This window comes from Ailuropoda melanoleuca, chromosome 4, assembly GCF_002007445.2.
Source record: "Ailuropoda melanoleuca isolate Jingjing chromosome 4, ASM200744v2, whole genome shotgun sequence".
Taxonomy (NCBI): domain Eukaryota; kingdom Metazoa; phylum Chordata; class Mammalia; order Carnivora; family Ursidae; genus Ailuropoda; species Ailuropoda melanoleuca.
Genome location: NC_048221.1, coordinates 119,847,584 through 119,864,548, shown reverse-complemented (window position 1 = coordinate 119,864,548; position 16,965 = coordinate 119,847,584). Strand labels below are relative to the sequence as shown.

At 48.7% G+C, this 16,965-nt stretch overlaps 1 protein-coding gene across 1 annotated transcript in view; it reads right to left on the bottom strand.

Moving 5' to 3' along the window:
* Nucleotides 1–287: 287 nt before the first annotated feature.
* The window catches only part of CAPN14 (calpain 14), a 28,521-nt gene continuing 11,843 nt past the window's right edge, over nucleotides 288–16,965 (bottom strand). The window contains exons 12-23 of the mRNA XM_034659683.1: nucleotides 16,470–16,633; nucleotides 15,949–15,957; nucleotides 13,956–14,161; nucleotides 12,996–13,032; nucleotides 12,440–12,496; nucleotides 10,694–10,751; nucleotides 8,066–8,130; nucleotides 6,649–6,717; nucleotides 5,972–6,050; nucleotides 5,265–5,381; nucleotides 4,859–4,914; nucleotides 288–2,504 (exon numbers count right to left, since the gene is read on the bottom strand). Coding sequence (XP_034515574.1) covers nucleotides 2,478–2,504; nucleotides 4,859–4,914; nucleotides 5,265–5,381; nucleotides 5,972–6,050; nucleotides 6,649–6,717; nucleotides 8,066–8,130; nucleotides 10,694–10,751; nucleotides 12,440–12,496; nucleotides 12,996–13,032; nucleotides 13,956–14,161; nucleotides 15,949–15,957; nucleotides 16,470–16,633 — 944 coding nt within the window. The 3' untranslated portion in view covers nucleotides 288–2,477. The remainder of the gene's footprint in view (nucleotides 2,505–4,858; nucleotides 4,915–5,264; nucleotides 5,382–5,971; nucleotides 6,051–6,648; nucleotides 6,718–8,065; nucleotides 8,131–10,693; nucleotides 10,752–12,439; nucleotides 12,497–12,995; nucleotides 13,033–13,955; nucleotides 14,162–15,948; nucleotides 15,958–16,469; nucleotides 16,634–16,965) is intronic.

The window sequence follows — 16,965 nt, the reverse complement described above, 5'->3', positions numbered from 1 at the left end:
TTTCACTGGGGAAACATCAGATTGAGAATCCCAGAGGCTAAAATCATTTCTCTAACCCAGCGTGACGGTGGCAGGAAAGCAGAGCTATTTACAGCCAGCTGCTGACTGCCCTGCCCCAGGCTCCGACTGGAATCTAGAAGGTTCTTTTTGGTGGCTGAGTTTTTGTACAAAACTATGAGAGAAGGAAAAGAGTAAAAACAGGGGTAAAGAAAGGGCAGGTATTTTAGTCCTCTCTTGCAACTGTCCTTTTCTTTTCACCAGTTAGGGTCTTTTTTCCTTTTTTTCCTGAGGTTTTAAAAGCCTGCGTCAGTGCTCAGCCTGGTATGCTGTGCCTGCTTACGCTGGTTGGGTGGATACCCCAACCTTCCGAACTCTCTGACCTCACCTACCTTGGCACCCAAGGACTGACTCCTTGCTCTTCCTTCGCTGGGTTTGCACACTTCCTGCTTGGCTCGGTCAGGATCAAGCTGTTGGCTTTTGACTTCCAGGAAATGCAGATGTCCACCTCTCAGACCTTCAGCCTGACCTCAGTCTGACCCCTGTGCGGTCTATCCTGTCCCAGATCTTTACTTGCCTCACATGCCCTGCAGTGAGGATGGGGAAGGGATATTGGGGTGGGAAAACAGCTCTGCCCCTGGTCTCCAGTACTCAGCTTTGGGGGGCATTGGAAGGAATGGGGGAGGAGGTCAGCACAGCGTGAGGCATCTGAGTTACCACAGTGACAGACTCAGGCGAGTGAGGGTTACACATGAGTGACATAGGAGGGCAGGTCAGACCACTGAGAAGATAGAAGGGAGGTTCTATCAGACTTAATTAACTTCAATATAAATGCCATCGGCACCAAGCAAAACTATTACACTGTAGTCCAAGTGTCATGAACAGGATGATGGTATCACCTTCTCAACCCCAAAAATCTTCCAAATTGCCTTTTAATTAAAACAAATATTTACAATGGCAAAACCTAAAGACAGAGATACTGACAAATAGACATAAAAATCTTGGCTATAATACATGATCATCATTTATAAAAGCAGTAATACCTCATGTCCCTGGAACTTTATGGAAAACCATTTTACACTTCATCACTTAGAATCAATACAGTTTTTTCTAAGTGAAATACTTTTCTACTTCCTTAAGCCATGCTTAGAAAGTATTTGCTCCTTCTTCAGAGCCCATTTATCCGACTATCAAGTTTCCTTTTGTTCTGCCAATGGACACCCTTTTATCCCATCATTCATTTTCCTCCTTTAGTCTTTTATGTGCTTGGAGATCAGACAGTCACATCTATTAGAACAGTTTGGAAATTAAGAATTTTAACAAATGGCTCTGAGTTGCTAACCTGTGAGTAAAATGTATGAACTTTGGGAGATGGCCTTTATTCTGGTTTTCCTCCAGGTTCTGGGTTGGGAGGGAGGCTGTGAAAGTGAGGCAGCATGGTAGTTCAAAAAATCAGAGATATGGGGCTCCTGGGTAGCGCAGTCATTAAGCGTCTGCCTTCGGCTCAGGGCGTGATCCCGGCGTTATGGGATCGAGCCCCGCATCCAGCTCCTCCGCTGGGAGCCTGCTTCTTCCTCTCCCACTCCCCCTGCTTGTGTTCCCTCTCTCGCTGGCTGTCTCTCTGTCAAATAAATCTTTTAAAAAAAATCAGAGATATGAACCATCCACTGCTTAGCTCTACGATACAGCATTGATTTGTTGTTCCTCTTTAAAGTAGGCACACAGAGGCTTTGGGGACTGATTTGAAATGGATCTGATAGTCCATAGGTCAAGTAAACAGACGGGCACCTATTATATGCAGGAAGCATATATTTAGGTGAATTCAGGTGTTTTAAATACACTGGTTCCCACCCCAATTTCAACCATCTGGAGATAGTGTAGCAGAAGACCATCCTGTGACCTCAAATGCCAGAGCCAGCCCAATCCACCTGGACTCTGCCAAGCCTCTCATTTTCTGTGTTCTTGAAAGCTCAATATAGCCCCACCCACCTCCACGCAGTTGAAATTTAGCCTATGCTTCCACCAATTTCTAGAAGCTGGTACAGTTGTTTAAGGACATATTAATCCCTCTTCAGATCTTGAAACCTAGACTATTACCCCAAATGGGATAACATTCGGCTAAGGTCATTTAAATTGGACAGCAATGGAGGCAGTATTGTTAAAGGTTGAGACACCAATTCTGGAGTCTGATTGCTTAGGTCACATTAGGTCACATATCTGCTTGTGAAAAGGTTGTGGCCTGAGAATGACAGTTGGTCTTTATAAGTCCAAGGCAATCTTTCCTAACTCCTTTCTCTTTTTGCACACTGTCTATCCAAAGGGGATCTGCAGAAAAGAAATCATCTCAGCTGAGAAGATGATGACTGGAGACATGGTCCTGAAGAATGATAAATGGGTTGAGTGTGAACTGATCTCAGCCGAAGGCTACCTTTGAACCATATGCAGAGTCCTCGGTGAAGGCAGACAGGGCTCCAGCCTCCTCAGGAGTACAGAGTCATCATCAGCCACTGGACATAATGAGGAAGCAAATTATGGTCAGTTCAGGCAAACCCCTGACATTCAGCTAAGGGTACTTCTTTTTTCGGTCACCAGACCCTGGAGCCTGACACAGGACTTGGGACCTCCTCCCCCCTCGTTTCTGGGAAGCCATGGAGACAGGACAGTAATGGATGGTTTAGCCAGAGGGACCACACCATCTGGTAGTAAGTATAAATCAACCTGAAATATAATCAACCTTGACTTCTCCTGGTGCCTGTGAATGATGATACCCAAGATACAGGCTGATTCTGTATTCAATTCTCAATGCAATTTTCTGCCATGCATTCAATTTGGCGTGCTCATGACAGCAGTGTGCAGGTGTGTGGACCAACTGGGTAGCAGAAATCCATTAGAGCATACTCCACATGTTTACATTTATGGGCCCATTTGTCTGACAGCTTTATGTGGGTGTGATGAACAGTCCCTCTGATTCACATAGAGGGGACTCTGGAGAAACCACTCCCCAGGCCAATTACATCAGAATGATGCTGCTGCTGATGTTGGTGGTGAAGATGACAATGGTGATTTACCAATGGCATCAGAGAAAACCAGCGTGAAATTCCAACAAGCGGGCTGCCGCTCCCTGTAGATCTCCTTGGATGGCCCTGAGGATCTCCCTCTCATGGAGCCAGAGATGGTCAGAGCTGAAGAGGATCTTAGAGACCACCTAGCCCAGCTCACTCATTTCACGTGTGGGGAAGCTGAGGCCCAGATATATTGAAGTTGATCTGCCTAGGGTCCCGCAGCTAATTACAAGCAGTGCTGTGGGTTCAACTCGGGTCTCGGTCCAGTTCTCTTCCCATGATGACACACTGCACTGCTGGAGTCTGCTCGGGTTGTGGGCTGCCCTGTTGCAGTTACACGTTCATGTTGTCCTGCTCTCCCAGCTTGGAGCCTGCACTATGGAGGGACTGCTTGGGATCAGGATGTGAGCTTGGGGATTTCTGATGGAGATGGGCTCAGAAGAGTCTAACTATTGCCCCTCCAGCTGAATCCAATCTTCACATTCAAATATGACTGTGATTGAGGCAAGACACATGCTGAGGACCCAGATATCTTGGAAAGATTACATAAAACGGACATTTGAGGTCAAGGAAGAAACCTGAGTTTTTACCAGAAGGAAACACATCCTCTCTTTGGGCTGCTTAAAAAGGGTCTAGTTCTCTAGAAAGAACAGATCATTTAATTCCAGACTCCAATGTCTTTGCAGCAAACGCCACCTAGGGCCACATCTGACATATAGTGGGTGCTCAGTAAACCCGTGTGGTTGAACCATCAGGGAAGACCATCAGTGTCAGGCACAGATTTGTCTTGTTGGCATTTCATCTCATTCACTCAACAAACGTTTGTCAAGCTCCTATTACGTGCGAACCACCGTATGAGGTTTGAGAAGACACAACCCAGACAAGATCAGAATCCCTGCCCATAGCGGGAAGGCTAGGCCAGCTCCTGAGAGAGATCTGACCCTGATCTTTTCAGACTCATCTTGAGCCAGTTTTGTCACTCTCTCTACTATAGCCAGGACCGTACACACTGTTCCCTCTAGCCTGAGCCTTTCCTACTCTCCACTCTGCCTCCCTGGCTCCTTCTGATCTTTAAGGTTTCAACTTCGATGTCACCTCCTCCAGAAAGGCCTCTGTGAAATGCCCTAGTCAGACCAGCTCCCCTATTACTGTCTGTGCTGGAGTTTGTTGCTGGCCTGGGTCTTCACCCGCTCTGTGTCTGTGCCCTCTGCAAGTGTCTTTGAGGTGCATCGCACGACAGAGAAGAAGGCTATTTCCCCATGTGCTGGAAGTGGGCTTGGCCATGTGACTTGCTTTGGATAAGAGAGTAAACTGTAGAGCACGACATGCCTGTCCTGGAGACCCTGCATTGTAAGCTCGCTCCCCTGTACTACTGCCATTGTCCAGAGACAACGAGACCAGCCTGGTCAGAGCTTCCTCAATGAAGGTACCCCAGCAAAGCCCCCAGTTCAGCCACCAATCACAAGCCACCAGATGAGACCCGCTGACTCCCAGACACGTAACCAGAACTCAGTGAGTGTTGTTGTCAGGGCTGAAGTTGGGTGGATTTGTCCCACAGCATTATTGCAGTCACAGTTATTGGGTCCACTGAGTCAGGGTCTAGGCCCCTGCACACGCGCCCGCACAGAGTGAGTTCTCAGTGAAGAGGAGACGAATGAACGGATGAGTGCAACGAAGGGCTACATCCCTAACTCAGTAGAACGAAGGCCCCAGAACCCTGCTCCTTCATAAGAGCCTGGAACTGCTGTGGCCACCTCTGCCTAAGATGATGTGAGTCCACCCCATGACCAAAGGCTTACCTCTGGCTTCTGAAGGTATATCCCCTTGCCATCTTGGGTTAAGTTCTGGAAGGCATCTGTGAAAATGCAGCAGAAAGGAACACAGCTAATGTGTGCGGGAAGCATTACGAACTGGTTTCCCCCATCCAACCCCTCACCTGGGAACCTGGTTTCAGCCCCATGTGGCCACATTTTACAAGGGTAAGTGAGCCGCCTCAGACCTTTGCCCCTGGGACAGGCAGGGCGTGCATGAGTTTGGGGTGATGCAGCTGGGTTTCTCGGGCACAAAGCCAGGGTGCCCCATAGCTCCTGGCCTGTTGTTTCTGCACTGGCAGCCATCTACCCTCCTGCTTGAACTGGGGACAGGTGGGCAATCCACAAGGAGTTTAGAGGAAGCCCTGGCCCTGCCTCCTTCCCAGCAGCTCACCTTCCATGTTCTCCACACGCAGCATCAAGTGGACAAAGCCGACAAAGTCTATCTGGAGGTTGGGGCCGCCGTACCGAATAAGCATCAGGTAGCACACATCATCACTGAGCATGATTCCTGCATCGAACACAGACGCCGGCAATGGGGGCTGGGGACTCCATGTCCCCTCCCTTCCCCTTCCAGGACCTGAATCCTGATAACACAGGAGTCTTCTTTCATGGGGTTCGGTATGAATTGTTTAATTATTTAGTCCATTAACTTTAGTTCCATCTTGACTCCCCATTCCTGACCCCTTAAGCCACCAGCGTGAGGATCTTCTTATCGACTGCGATGCTGGCCTTCAAGGCGAGGCAGTCTGCTCAAGAGTCGTCAAGAACATCCACTTTGGGGCCTGATAGTCCTGGATTCAAGCTCCAGACAAGTTACCTAACTTCTCTGAGCTGTAACTTCTTCCTCTGTCACGTGGGGATTATCACTCGGCGTGATTACACAAGAGTGTGGCTGCCCCAGCCCTCCATAATGTCGGCTGTGACCACAGTGATAGGGATAATAAACGTTTCCGTGATTTGCAGATCCACAACTTCGGGCCTCCGGACTCTGGGGGAGCAACTCTGCGCGCTGGAATTACTTCGGAAGTGACGCATGACACAGCCCACCCCGCCCCGCCCCGCGAGCATGCGCCCTGCAGCACGGCTTGGCCTGCCCACCTGCGTCCTTCATGGCGGCCCGCAGCTGAATCCTGTTCAGGTATCCCGACTGGTTACCGTCGTGCTTGTGGAAAACCTCCTGCAAAGAACCCCTCCAAAGGCTCAGGAACCAGGCGTTTCCAAGCACCACCCGAGAACCCCTCTGTGCCCCAGCGTCGATGCTGCAGCGGACCTCCAGGCCCGTGAGACCCCGCCGGCAGGGCCTGCTGCCAGGACGTGAATAGGCAGAGGGTCCGGGCTTCTGAGAAATGGCGTGGTTTTGCTGTCATGCGGATAGACAGTCTGGGTGTAAATGAATGTACTTGACTTGGGCACATTCTCTAAACCTTGAAGGGCTGCCAACTTTCGGACTCAGGAGACAGGGGGATAGTGGTGAGTAAGAACTGGACAAATAGGAAGAAGCCAATTGATGCGGGACTGTTAATGCCACGCTAAGCAGTTCAGACCTTATCTGAAGGCCAGGGGGAGTCTTGAAAAGCTTTCAGTAAGGAAGCAACATGATCAGCCATGCCCTTTAGGAATCCGGGAGACTGTTGGAACAGGCTGAGTCTGGGGGAGCGAGAAGGCGGGCCCATGGAAGGGAGGGGAGAGCCGATGGGCGGACAGTGGGGTACACGGGGCTGACCTGCCGTCTGTGCACCTCCCGCCAGGAGGTGTGATTAAGACTTAGTTCTTACCTGATAAAGCATCAGCTGCTTCCACAGGTCCCTGAACTCCTGGATGCTCACGGTACCAGATGCATTAAGCTGATAGAGGGTTAAGGTCAAAGCTGCCAGGGGAACTGCATTCACACCTCTGGGAGCAGCAGTTGGCCTTCCGCACAGCAGGGTGCAATCTGCCTCGGCCCTGCTTCGTGTGGGATGGCCCTGCTTGGCCTCTGCTGGCTTTCAGTCCAGCCCAGCGCTCCCTTGCCCCTGCTAAGAAGGGACAGAAGGAACCAGAAACACAGCCACACTGGGAGACATCCGATGATGGCGAGGATGATGGTGACAGCATTCAGTGAGAGGATATTTTGACACAGCCAATGTGATGTGATTTAAGTGAAAAACAGTGACTCTCTTTTTCATTATTGTTAAAACCAACTTCTGGAGGGAGTCTGTCACAGGGCAGCTCTTATATTTAGTCCTTTTATAAAAAGTTAAAAGCTTAATGATTGGCCTTGTAGATCATATCATGTACAAATACTTCTGCCTCAGAGAGGCCGGGTCAAAATACCACCACACACACCTCTGTTTGAGCCCATCTGGTGGGTCTAGGGCCGAGTTATATGCTTGGCCTACGTTACTTCATTTTCACCTCCTAGGTGAGGTAGGTGTTCACTCCCCCGCCCTGTAATGGATGATAAAATGCAGGCTCAGGGAGTATGCTCCTGTTGAAGTTCATGCAGCCGGTGATAAGGTCAGGACCTCCTCCAATGCCTGCACACCGGCCCACCGCTGCACGCTGTCCTCGGCAACGTTTCTGCAAAGACCGCTTTTGTATTTGCAACCCCCTTTTCCCCCCACACATATGCTATCCATTCTATGCCTTTCTGTACTATGGATAATTAAACAGTGATTAAATCGTCCACTTAGAAAGGCAGAGGGTTTGCTAGAAATAGCACAGGGCTGAGAGCCGGGAAAGCAGGGGCTGTGGCATGCCCCTGAGCTTACTGACCTCTGACTTCCTGCTCTGTAAATGGGAGCAGCCACTGCCTGGTCCCCAGCTGGAACACTTGGGAGTCTGAGGCTCCTGTAACAGCTTCTTGTTACCCGGAGGATTGCTCCCAGCCACCACCCTCCAGCGGCCTCATCCTATCGGCAAATAAGACTCTTGTTATTTGTAGCTAATATTCAACACTCCTTGGATGACAGCACTAAGCACTTTGCCTCAGTTACCCCATGTACATTCTCCGGCTGATACTACAGAGTAGCTTTTAATAGCATCTCCATGCTGCACAGGAGGGCCTGAAGGCACCAGGAGGCTATGTGACTTGTCTGCGATCACACGACTAGGAAGCACTTGGGTTGGGATTCAAACCCAGGCAGCCTGGCTCTCGATGCGAAGCTCTCCACCAGCAGCAGCATGCCTCCTGCCACAAACCTGAAAGGATACATCCAGCAGGGCCAGGATCCCCTGGCAGGCGTCCAGGCTGAAGAGAGGCTGGGCACTTCCCAGACCTGCAGAGGGACAGAAAGAGTGTGCGTGGGGGTGGCCCTAGGATGGCATGGCCCTTTTTTGAATGGGAAGAGGCCAAGCTGTCTAGGCCACCTGTAGCTTCTAATGGCCGTCATTTATGGGGGGTAGCAGGGAGTAAGAACAAGAGGGCAGTGGAGAGAGAGAAGGCTCCGTGGTGGTTCCTGCAGAGCACCATAAACCCTGCAGAGACGACCTGGTTACAGCCCGGCTTTGTCCCCACCATAGGCAGGTGAACGTGGCCCCACGTACCTAGGACATGGGTACCTCACAGAGCCGTGGACTCCCAAATCTGAAAGCGAGCTGAGAGATCAATTTGTCCAAGTTCCACCTAAACTGGGGGATCCTTTCCTCAGATGTTTGGTGGACGGTCTCTCGGTTACGGGTGTTTGCTTTTTCACATAGATGGATAGCTCCAATCAGGAGAAATTTATGTTAATTCTAAAGGAACCTTCTGCAAAATTCAGTCCCGCGTCCAAATTTTGCCTCCAGAAAGGCATAAACAGGCGTATGTCTGCTCTTAGCATCTCCCCTCCATGCTAAACGTGGCTTCTAAACACTCTTTGCCTTCTTCTGGACACTGTGCTTTGCCATCTTCTCTCTCAATGTGGTACCAAGACCAGAATGTACTCCTTCAGCTGCAGTGTAAAGCAGAAGGGTACAAGGGGGCTATTGCTTCCCAAATTTTCAAGCTGTATTTCCAAAATTATGTTTTGTAGAGAAAGGGTTTTGAGTTCAACTGTATTTGAAATATTTTGTATTTATAGACCCTTTTCTCCATTCACCATGCATCTTAGCATATAATAGGTTCTGAGAAGTCAACATTGAAATTTTTTGTTTAATGCAGAATTTCCCGAGCACAATTGACCACAGAGTCTGACCCCTTTTATTTCATGGAAGACTTCCTGAAAACTTCATAGTGTCTAATACTCCTTGGAACGCAATTTCAAAAATACAAATCTAAATGTTTCCATTAAATATAGCCGGAGTTTCGATTCGCTTATTTAGCAGCAACTTGAAACTGTGAGCTTGTGTTAAGCTCCAGGTCAACTAAATTAACCAGATACCATTCACATAAACTGCCACAAAAATGAGATCTCTTCTGCCATGAACTTATGCAATCAATTTTTAAGAAATAATGAAATGGCAATTTTTAATTATCATCTTGACTCTGTTTCATCTTTTTGGTTTGGGCACAGCTTGTCGTGAGCATACTGAATTTCAGTTCTGCTATCTATTATATTAACGACTCCTTCCAGCTTGGTGCCATCTGCAAATCTGATAAGCCTACCTCCCATGCCCTCTTCTGAGTCAGTGATAAAAGCTGAGCATGTGAAGGGGACAAGGGTAGAAACCAGGGACTCTCATCTATGACATAGAATTACCCCTCTGGTTTCATATTTATATAACTCTTGGGAATGGTAATCAGACTTGTGAATACATCTCATATTGCTCCTTTCCAACCCACATGTCATCATTTACCATCAGATTACCAAGTATTTTGCCCAAAACCACAGTTCTTTGATCTGTCAATCCAAAAATTCTCTCATAGGACTAAATGAAAGCAATTTGTCCACACATTTTTTTGGAAAACGATTTTGCATACTTGTGATCAAAACATTTTAAAAAATTGTAAATGTGCTCGAGCTAACTCTTCTAGAGAATTTCCCTGGGATTTATTTTCTGGGGTGCGTGGGGGGGGATTCTTATATTCTATAATTTCTAGAATCTCTCCTTCTGGCTTTTTTATGATACCTGAATTTGGCATTGAGGAACCATCTGGAAATTATTTCAAGCCCTGCATTATACAACACCCTGGACTATAATTTGTTTGGGGTTGAAGTCTTGGCTTCATATAAAGGAGAAGCAATCACATATGTTAGGTGGCAAATACCCTTTAATTGTTTGGTTTATTTTTTTTGTTTTGAAGTTCATTCTCCTTGGAGAAATCATGTTCTTCTCATTTGAAATATACACATAAAAATTTTTCCACAGACTAAGTTTTCTTAATAATTTATCTCAGGCTTCATATGAAGGTACCCACACTGGCCATTTGCAGCCCTCTGAGGGGATGTGCCCCCCTCCTTCAAATTTTTGTAGGTTGGTCAACTAAAATTCAAGTTCATGAGAAAGCTCCCTGGAGGGCTAGTCAACACTTATATTGTATATAAATAAAATATTTATATGCCAGGCTGGGTACAGTTCTTCCACGTGGAATTTATATGCCAAGAAAGAAGTACTCAGATAGCCTTCTCAAACTAGCAAATCATCAGAAATCTTTATTTTCACAGCCGTATCTCTACACACCCAACCTAAGCAAAGCAAAAGCAAAACAAACCCCCTCCAAAAAACAAAAAAACTATTTTCCAAGCTGTGTAAATTTCTCTGTTGCTTCCTCAGACCACAAGACGGACCCTGGTGTAAAACACAGCTGCTTACGGGACCCTCCTGCAGCAATTCACGTGTCCCACCGGGGAAAGGGAGCAGACCCGGAGTTCAGAAGAGCTGTGCCCCCTGCGTCCTACAGGACGACTCTGAAATACTCACTTGACCAGGTCATGTGGTTCAGGATCTTCTGCAGCTGCACTGCATTTATTTCTGGATACTGAAGTGGGAGCAGAGTGGCAGGAGAAAATTATCATTACCAAAGGCTCATTAGATGCAGAGGGGCTGCAGGAGAAGAGGACTGGGAAGTCACTCCTACACCCGCTCAGCACGGTACATACACCACTTCTGGGCAGAGTGAGTGAGCCCGGGTATCAAGTCCAGGGAACCTGAGCAGGACAGGACTTACAGGAAGCAGTGCAATAATGGGATTTTCCAAATTGGGCTTTATCAAGATGCTTCAGGAGTTGACAAACAATATGGTTTGAATTTTATTCTTAATAAGATATCTTCAGCCAAGGCTCCAAGTTTTAGAGTTTATCAGAAGCAACCCTTTACAATAACATTTAACTTTAAAGGGGCCCTTGGGTGACTCACTTGGTTAAGCATCTGCCTTCGGCTCAGGTCATGATCTCAGGGTCCTGGGATTGAGCCCCACGTGGGGCTCCCTGCTCAGTGGGGAGCCTGCTGCTCCCTCTGCTGCCCCCCCCACTTGTGTTCTCCTGCTCTCTCTCAAATAAAATCTTTTTTTAAAAAAGATTTTATTTATTTATTTGACAGAGAGAGAGAGACAGCCAGTGAGAGAGGGAACACAGGCAGGGGGAGTGGGAGAGGAAGAAGCAGGCTCCCTGAGGAGGAGCCTGACGTGGGGCTCGATCCCAGGATTCTGGGATCACGCCCTGAGCCGAAGGCAGACGCTTAAAGACTGAGCCACCCAGGTGCCCCATGAGTAAAATCTTTTAAAAAAATTAACTTTAAAAAACATAAATGTTAAGTATCATCAATGTGAGCTTTTAAAACAGATGCATATTCATATCATTTTTATCTGTTTTATATATATTAGGGTTCTCAGTAAGATTCCATTTGATAAAAGGACTGCAACAGAAAATGTTTGGAAACCCCTGGTATGGAGAAAAACATTTATGAACAACACATGTAAAATTCTGACTATCCTCTCTGGCTACATTAGGCAAAATGCCAGGGGTGAATAGAAGACAGGGGCAGGCACATTGTGAATTAAATCCAGAGTGTCACTAACACAAGGAGCTCATGCTCCTCTGGTTTTAATGACATCACTAAGCTGTCAGACGCCAGATTTCTAGTGTATTTCTTGTCCTGTTCCTCAACGGATCCAGCGTCCTGCAGCCTAGGCACACACTGGCTTCCAGAGCCCTACCTCGCACCACTGGCCTCCTGATCTGGGTCAGTGCAAGGAAAGGCTGCAAGAGGACCAGGTGTGCAGCCCCAGGCCCTCCTCTTCCCTAATACTCTCTTCCCAGTCCTATCCCTTCTCTAGATGACCACTCAAGGGGGCTTCCTCCTTGGGCCCCCTCAGACCCCTAGAGCTTGTCATTACCATGCTCTGTGCCCACTGCCAACACGGATTCTAAACTCTATATTCCATTTTCTCAGGGATTAAAGATTAAGGTTGTTTCTCCTACGACTAATCAATGTTGCTTCGAAGAACAGATATGCATTTTATGGGGGCCTTCTGGAGACAATCCACCTCTACTCCTGTGTCTGAAAGCTTGAGGACTTGGATGGAAAGTGGCAGTTTGGGGAAGAGTAACCTTGTATCACACTTTGTACCTAGGGTCAGGCAGCTGCAAACACATCCTCCATGGAATTCTATGTTCCTCTTTGTCCCCTGCTTCGCCCTCTGCTCGCCACCACACCTGGTCAACTTACCTTCTCGAAGAGTTTCGTGAAGAACTCATCCTGCCCTTCATTTTGGTCCACTATTTCCTAGAGGAACAGACACATGGAAAGACCTTGTCATTCTCCTGGATGAACGGGTGCTCACGCACACACTAATGTCTCACGACCCCCAGGCCCCGGAAGTCTGTAAGTTAGACCTTGAGCACTGCCTTAAGTTTTCTACCACAGCACTCACACATCCTTGGTTTCTCCAGTTCTCACTGCCTTTGGGGGAGTGGCAAACAGCGAAATGGGTAAAAGAAATACCAGGTAGGAAGAAGCAGAAACAAGTCAATGTGTAACTCATGTATCTAGGGCCCTGGGGAGTCCATGACGAGGACCTGACCAGAAGGGCAGTTCTCCTGGTGCAAAAGCAGCAGGGCCTAGGGGCTATCAGGGCGCAGGAGAGAACGTAGTACGGGTGCCGCAGAGGGGGGTCCCCAGGATCTACAGACTTCTTCCCCCAGCGGCTGAATGTGAGGGGAGAAGCCCACCATCCTGGCTTCGGAAACAGGCCCAGCACGTAGAATGCCACCTGCCCACGCACCTTAGAGAAGACAGCGCTGGCGCTGCAGCCAATTTCACTGAGGGAAAACAAAAGGCAGAATTACTTCTTGGGCACATTTTGGCCAATATTCTCCTTCCCCTTGGAACACACTTTCCAAGTCCCTTAGCTGATGTGCCACGTGGGCTCGCCCAGCTCTCGAGCCTTTCGCCCCACTTCTCCTTGCACTGGGCAGTCCAGCCACATGGCCCCGCACACTGCTTGTCCCTCCCACGTGCCCGGGGCTGTTGCTCCTGTGCACGCCCAGCTCGCCTTGCACTGTCCCCACCCACACCAAACCGCTCCTACTCATATATACAACTTGGCACTGCTAGACTGTGAGGCTCGAGGTCAAGTCAGACTACATAGGGACGAACCATGAAAGAAAAAAGAAAGAGAACTGGATTCTAAGCATTGGAGGGCTGTCATGTCAAAACAATCATAAGCAGCAGAAGCTGGGCTGGGATGTGTGTCTACTGATTCACTCGCACATGCTTACGGCATCTGAGCCTACTCATTGATGACAGCTTCCTCTCGTGTGCACAACCCCATGCATCTCCTAGAAATTAACACCTCCCCGAAGCCACCCCTGCTGCCCCCAGGACTGTGGGAAGTTGGCTCAAATGCTCCTCCTTGATGTTCTGCTAACACCCTGTGTAGATAAATGCTTGCGCTGAACACAGTACAGCATAAATCCTTGCTCATACGTCTCTGTCTTTTCCAGGCCTTGAGCTTCCAGAGCGCAGGGGCCAGGTCTGTTCTAGCTTTTTCTCTCGCATGTCTAGCAGACTGTTCATTTCTTAGGAGGTGGGGAGGAAGAGGGGAAGGGTGCTGTCCATGCAGGGAGCTCCCTGCTCTCCCTACTCCTCTCCTGTGTTGGCCATACAGACCCCGTCCTCTGCCATTTTCACCTCCTCCTCCGTACCTGCCCTCCCAACCTCCAGGGGAGTCCTGTGCCCTTACTGGAAGATGTGCTTCCTGGAGAAGACTCTCAGGAGAAACTCCGACTCCTGGCCAGCCTCTGAGGTACAGGGCACGATGAGGTATGTCCCTGGCTCCAGCTGCAGCTCCTGACTCACTTCTTTCTCTGTGAGAAATGCTTCAGGCCAACTTAGTGGGGCATTTTTCCAGAAGAACTCAGGAGGCAGTCTCCTCTGGTCACCATAGTACTGTGGGTGGAGGATGGAAGAGCCCCAGTTAAGGTGATACCCAGGGCTTGTGGCCAGCCCTGGGGCCCTTGGCCAGGAGACAGGATGAAGGTGGTCTCTGATTAGCCAAACCCAACCTGCTCCAGTGGAGGATAAAGGGGTGAGGAGTGGAGAGGAAGAAACACAACGTGTCAGGAATGGGCACCATAGCTGGAATCCTATGTGGGGCTGAGCAAACACATGTCAATTCATTTAACCTTACATTAAAAACAACATCGTATACAAATGACGTGAGAAATGTCACTGTGTCTGCACTTTCCATTTTACGGCTGAGGGTCTGAGGCTCAGACAAGTTAGGTCATGTGTCCAGGGTCACCTAGCTGGTAAGAGTCCCAGCCAGGGTTGGAATTCAGGGCAGCTGAGCTCCAAAATCCATGTTCTTCACACTCCCTGATGCTTCCTCCATGTATGTGATGCAATTTCAAAGTTGATTATGACGTGACTATGGTCACAGATATGGGTGGACCAGCAAATATCTCCCCACCTACATTAAAACAGCTGCGTGCAGATAAACTGGACACTCTACATCATCTCAGTGAAAGGGAAAGAGAAATGGACCAAAGCTCAGAAGACCTCCTTTATTTCCCTATCTTTCCCTCTCTTTCTCTCTCGCTGCTTCTCCCCTTTGCTCTCACTCAAGGGTTGTGGAGGACCGTATGCTGCTTCTTCATTCCAGTTTATATACAGATGACAAAGACATGACCCATCCACATAAAAAACATTTCACAGGTCCCACCCAAGGCTAAAGAAACAAAATGTATCTCCTGATGATGTATGCTTTCTTTTATCAGACAATGAGAACTAGAGAATCATCCTATTGCCATTTTTGCCTTGGCTACTAGGAATCTCAGGACTAAATCTTATGATCAGCCATATTAGCTGTCCTAGGTTTAGTGTTCCTGATAGACTCAACTGCTTATCTTATCCATATATGACTTTTTTCTTGCCTTTTAAATTTTTAACTGGCTTATAGTTTTGTTCTGTTTGCAAGTTTATAGTAGGCTGACCCAAACTTTACTTAGAAATATGCATGATATAAATAACTTTTAAAAAAATTATAGGCAATTTTCAGAGCCTTCAGTGTTCCTACAGGAGGGAAAAAAAACAAAACTGACCCAAGATACCCAGTGCAGAAATGGTTTCTTTTACAAAAACCCTTTTACTCGACTCAGTCTAATCTGAGAAAATTAAGTTTCCCATTCCTGTTTGCTTTGGGAAACAAAATAATAGCTGCCACGCTTGCAAAGACTGGGATCCCTCCAACCCTCTCAACTGCTCCCTCTAGGCTCCCACCACATGTGACATCCACACTTGTTCTTGTCCACTGCCTGTGTTCCTGTCCCATTTTCCCAAGCCTCTGTCCCTTGTGCCCAAGGAGGTGGGCTGCATGGTCTCCTGCTGTCCCATATGTTGCAGATCTTCTTTACTCTGGGCTTCGTAGCTTAGGCAAGACTGTGATTGACTGTTCTTCCGACACTGGGAAGGTCATCACTATCAGTGCTAGGTATTTACGCAGGGATTTAATAAATTCTAAAACGTTTTGGTTCTACACCAGGCTCAGAGCCCACCCCACAGAGGCAGAAGGATTTCTCTGGGTCCTTGGGTAAAAAGAACGGCAAGCGCTCGTCACTTTGGCACTGGTGGCCGGACATCCTCACAGCTCCGTACATAACGCTGCTACGGTCAAGCCGAACCTCACGTGTGACATCACTCCAAACCGGGGCCAGCTGGCCAAGTGTGGCACTCACCTTGCTCAGCTGAAAAACAGAAAAGAGAGAGGCCTCATTAGGTAAGGAACACAACTCTTCCACAAGCACAAACTAACAGGGGCTGATACGTAAGAAGTCCCCCCCCGAGGGACCCCCTTCTCTCCCATAAGACTTGCTGTTCTAGTCAGTGACATTTTAATCCATCATCAGGAATTCTGGAAAAGGGTAAAGGAAGGCAACCTTGACTTCCTGGGAGAGGAAAAGAACAGCGGTATTGACTATAGGAACTGTGTGCCGGGCACCATGGGGAGCACTGGCACGCCATGTCCTTCTGGTCTACCCTTTGCCTGAATATCAGTGTCGCTACTTTACAGATGAAGAAGATGCCCAAGTGGCAGCAGGTGGCGTGTTCTAGATCACATGTTCCTAAGGGACAGAGCCAAGGTCACCCAGTCTGCGTGTAGACAGAGGTAGATGGTGAAGGGCACAGGACACAGGGAGGAAGGATGCCCAGCGGTGGGAGATGTCCCATGCGGCCGCAGCCCCAGAGGCCCGCTCACCCTGAAGAGGGAGAAGCCAATGGCGTGGTGAGGCTTCCGGTTACGGTGCCTGTGCCTGGGCTTCTGGAGCAGGGACACCAGCACGCTGCAGGGCATCAGGAACCTCCTGCCCTCCTGAGGGTTCCAGACCGACAGCAGAAACTGCGGGTTCTTCCAGAATGTGTCTGGAGGGGAACACAGTGAGGTGAGCCAGACTCCCGGGTCCCTTAGCAGCACGCTCCCACAGACCCAGGGCAGCTGCCCTGAGATGCCCACCCAGAGGTCCATCTGGACAGAGTGGGGTTCTCAGCCTCCCCTCTATCACCCCCCCACCCCACCCCTGCCACCCCATGTTCTACAGACACACAGACTGAGAGCTCGTCTCATCACTATAGCCCCTTCGCACAGCACGGTTCCTGGCACAGACTTTGTGCCCCATGAACACTGACTGTCTGAAGAAGGGACTGTATTAACTAACTGAGGAGACCAGGTCCATGATCCCAGGGAGATCTGCATT